Source organism: Calidris pugnax, unplaced genomic scaffold, assembly GCF_001431845.1.
Source record: "Calidris pugnax isolate Ruff unplaced genomic scaffold, ASM143184v1 scaffold273, whole genome shotgun sequence".
Taxonomy (NCBI): Eukaryota; Metazoa; Chordata; class Aves; order Charadriiformes; family Scolopacidae; genus Calidris; species Calidris pugnax.
In genome coordinates, this window is record NW_015094508.1 from 11571888 (window position 1) to 11575839 (window position 3952).

Below are 3952 nucleotides of genomic sequence, written 5' to 3' on the forward strand. Positions count from 1 at the left end.
GGAAATTTACAATCCAGGCCTTATTCTGCATTTCTTGTACAAATTCCTTGTAAGTTTTAGCACAAATAATAAATGAAATGCAAGAATCGGGCTATCCAGTTTTCTAAAGTCAATTGCTTCAAATATCTTCAAGTCTAAACAGCCATGACATAAATCTTTCTAATGAATGGTCACGTGCAGAGGTACAAGCTTAGGGCTTTCATTTCCAGCTAAAGGGACTGTCTGCCTTCAGCTAGCAAGAGCCTGGGTTTTGCTCATCAGATTTTTCTCATATTCTTAAAATTGTATTTGTATTCAGTTTCATTTGAATTTGGTTTTGATTTGTCCAAACAGCAGATGGCTATCATAAAGAGTCTGTATTTAACTTGGCACTTTCCATTCCACATTCCTTTACTATTCATAGCACAGCAGTCATACTCATCTCCAGTACACATAAATGGAGGCAGGTCGACTTGCAGCTGCAGATCTCCTCAAATGTTTGAGTATTTTCAAACTAACTTAACAGCATTCTTTTTTTTTTAATGTTGAGAAGACCAGATATTAGACACAGTGGGTGGATTTTTTTTTTCATCTCCACTGCTTTCATGAAATGAGAGATACCGGGATAGAAATTAAACCTGTGTCTGCAGTAAGGACCCTCTGTACTTAAATTAATGTAGAGCCCACATTCATATGACGAGAGTGGCACAAAGGCAGAAAAAATTGCTCTTGAAGACACAGTTGTGGCATTTCAGCCTAAACTGTCAAGAAACATGAAGAAAAAAAAAATCATCTGATTGAACAATAAGAATACCCGAAATGCTTAAGAATAAAATAATATGCACTAGAGTAATGCCTTTTTATTTCCAGGGTTTCACAAGGAAGAATTTGATCCTTTTGAGTATTTGTAAGCAACATGTTTTTTCTTCAGTTGCTAATCGATAGCAGAATATGTTAAACATAAATAATTTTCTACATGTCTTTGAATGTTTTCTTTCAAATTAATTGGTCTTTGACAGAAAGTATCATTTCTAGTTACCGTGTTTTCAAGCAAATATAGTCAGTAATTATTCTTTTTTTCTTATAGTTTCAAACATGCAACACACCTCTAAAAAGTAATTTCTCAAGGGGTTTTTTGTATAGAAGCTTGAACTGTGGAAACAGGGTTTTTTCCTTGATAGTATCCTCCTGTTTGTGTGCTCTTCCAGAGCCTAAGGAAAAAGAATTTAACCTCAAAAATTAGAAAACAGATGTTTTAGTACATAAATCAAATTTCCAAAAGACTCACCACCCGTCTATTGCTTCTTTAATGATTGTACTGTCTGACAAATATGTACTCCTTAGAAATACAACTCTTCCTACTGAACTCATAAATGTGCTTTATTTTCAATATGTTATGAAATAGATTTCTTTTTTTTCTCTTGCTGTGACTCGCCTAAATTTTCTGCTGTTCAAAAAGCCTGGCTTCCCATCACATATGTAGCTGGAGGCAAGCAGTCTAACATTTCACATCAAACATGGAACTCAGCATCCTGAAAAATATATACAAAGATTTTTCCTTCACTGGAAATACAGCCACACGCTTACTACACCCTACAGCATTGCTTGAATGATATTATGCTGCTATATTAAGAATGATTGTTATCTCACCAATAAACTAGGGACAAGGTTCTAATTCTTTCCCACCGAGTTCTTCATTTCAACAACCAAAATACCATCGTGGCAGAAAAGCGCGGACAAGTCTTTGTTCTCCACTCCGTTAGGTAATTTGTATTGTCTGGTAAAGCTTCTGGACACGAAACCGTGCTCGTCCATCCTGGGTCCGTGCTGAGCTTTGATCAGGAGCCAGCCTTCAAAAGTCTGGATAATGATGTCTTCGGGGCGGAACTGCACCACATCCAGCAAGACCTGGAAGCGCGTGTCCTCCTCCTCCTCCCGGCGGCTCTGCCCGTCCCCAGCCGTGCTCTCTGCCATCCACCTTCTGCTGCCCGGCGCCGCCGTAGCAGGGCCCGGCAAAGCGTATAAGAAGTGGTCCAGCTTGTGCCCTTCCAGCTCTGGGGTGGAAAACTGCTCTTGGTAGCGCACGGGAGTTTCCACCCAGTGTCTTATAACAGCTTCTGCCATTGCTGAGGGGGACAGATAAGCTGCTGCTCCTCGCCTGGCTTCGGGGAAGCTGGGGAGTCAGAGCAAGCTCTTCCCCGCCGTGCGCCTCGCCCCCGGACTGGGCTATCCCTGGATGTCGCCTTTCACTTTTAGCACAGCCAGAGCTTAACATTTAATAGGACGTGCCGTGCTCCAATGCCAGGAGGCTTGTTTCGTCTTTTATCCGCTAACAATAGAGCACTATTTATAGTGCTGGGGTCTTGAGTGGCTTCAACATATGCACGGCTTTTGTGCGTAAGAAGTAAAAGCAAAATCCTAACGCACCTCCAGTGATTGCAATATTGTGCTGTTTGTCATTGCGAATAACGAGGAGGCAACTCATGGGAAAGATTCCTTGATTTAAATGGAAGTTTAATGATTCTGTTTTTACAAGGGATACATGGCAATAGATAAAACCTCTATATTTCTTCTGACTGAAATACAAAGTTACCGAGGGAAGGGATTCCATCGGCTTGGCAGTAGGAATGGAGCAGGTTTCAGCTTCGGTAAACTATAAAACTATCGAGTGTATTGGACATTGTCACATAAGCTGTCCATAGGTGAAACACCGGCATGGTAAACGTCTTGTTGGCAGGAGGAGGGAATTGCAACCATCCCTGCCCAAAGAGGGGGTGCCTGAAGGGCTGAGTCTGCAATCTTAGTGACCTACAAACACGGCACAGCCTTCTCCAGCCAGTCAGGGAATCAGACTCAAGAGTGCAGGGAAAATTACGGTGGAAGATCATCTTTCACAGCTGCCAGGAGAGTGCAGAGTTATTTTTCCCCAGCAGAATAGTAAAGACAGCTCCAGATCCTTGATGCTATCACATTGTCCCAGTAACCTTCATCTTATGGGGCTTAACAGCTTGAATCTATGATCCCATCTACCACATGTGTCTGGGAAGCAGGACTGGTGACCTCAAAGGCTCTCTGTGGTGTAATCATCTTGCTGCTCTATAATGACTACAAGTGTTACTAGCTTGGTTAACAAGACCTAAGAGGAAAGTGCAGTGAAAAGGGAAAGCATTTCCAAATTTTAATATGTTTGCTAGAAAATCCCTCTAGCTGGGTTTGGTAATGTAAAGCACAAAGCAACTGATGGTGAAAATTGTTCATCTCCCTCAGTTGCACAAATGGTAGAAATAATCAAAGGTGAGACTTTTATTCCTTCTTGTTTGGCTGTTGCTTTTCAGAGCTCTGTCCCTCTCTTGTCCTTTTGTCTTCCATTACCATGAAAATGGCAAGTCAGTTTATATGGGATCTTTGGTTGCTAATGGACTCACAAAGAAAGAGGCAGTTGAATTTCGATAGTTATCAGGAATGAACTTCTTTATTGAGTTGATAACAGAACAAGATTACCAGACATATCTACACTTAAGGTTCTAAGGTTGCTATTTTATTTTAGACTCATGAAGGCTATATCACAAGGCAAGGAAATTTTCAAAGGTAGATCAAATGTTCAAGGTAACTTAAATTAATGGCCAACTATTTGATTGAGTATTGTGGGAAAGGAGAGTGACTCTATTTTACTACTGGCTGCTCTCCTGTCAAACAGTCCTCCAGAAATCATCTAAAAGTGCAATTCCAAATGTATGGCTTGCTAAAATAGTGATAAAAAAACCCTGGAGATTTGCCCATTGTCTGTTCACCAGCTGTTTTCTGTTTCACTAGCCAATGATTCACTTGATGAGGAAACTTTAACCCTGAAGTGAAGCAGTGTGCCTGGTTGGTTGTGATATTACACTTTTAGAGGTTGCTGAAAGTTATTGCTGTCCCTACTGAATTCTGTGATGATAGCCTGACTTATTTTACTTCAATTTTGCACGTCATT

General features: G+C 40.8%; 1 protein-coding gene across 1 annotated transcript; it reads right to left on the reverse strand.

The window, feature by feature from the left end:
- Nucleotides 1-814: 814 nt before the first annotated feature.
- HSPB3 (heat shock protein family B (small) member 3) lies at nt 815-2200 on the reverse strand. Its single transcript, XM_014964827.1, has 2 exons — nt 1630-2200; nt 815-1511 (listed from the first exon to the last, which is right to left on the reverse strand). Exon 1 carries the CDS (start codon nt 2101-2103, stop codon nt 1651-1653), a length of 453 nt encoding a protein of 150 aa, XP_014820313.1. The 5' UTR covers nt 2104-2200; the 3' UTR covers nt 815-1511; nt 1630-1650.
- Nucleotides 2201-3952: the final 1752 nt, after the last annotated feature.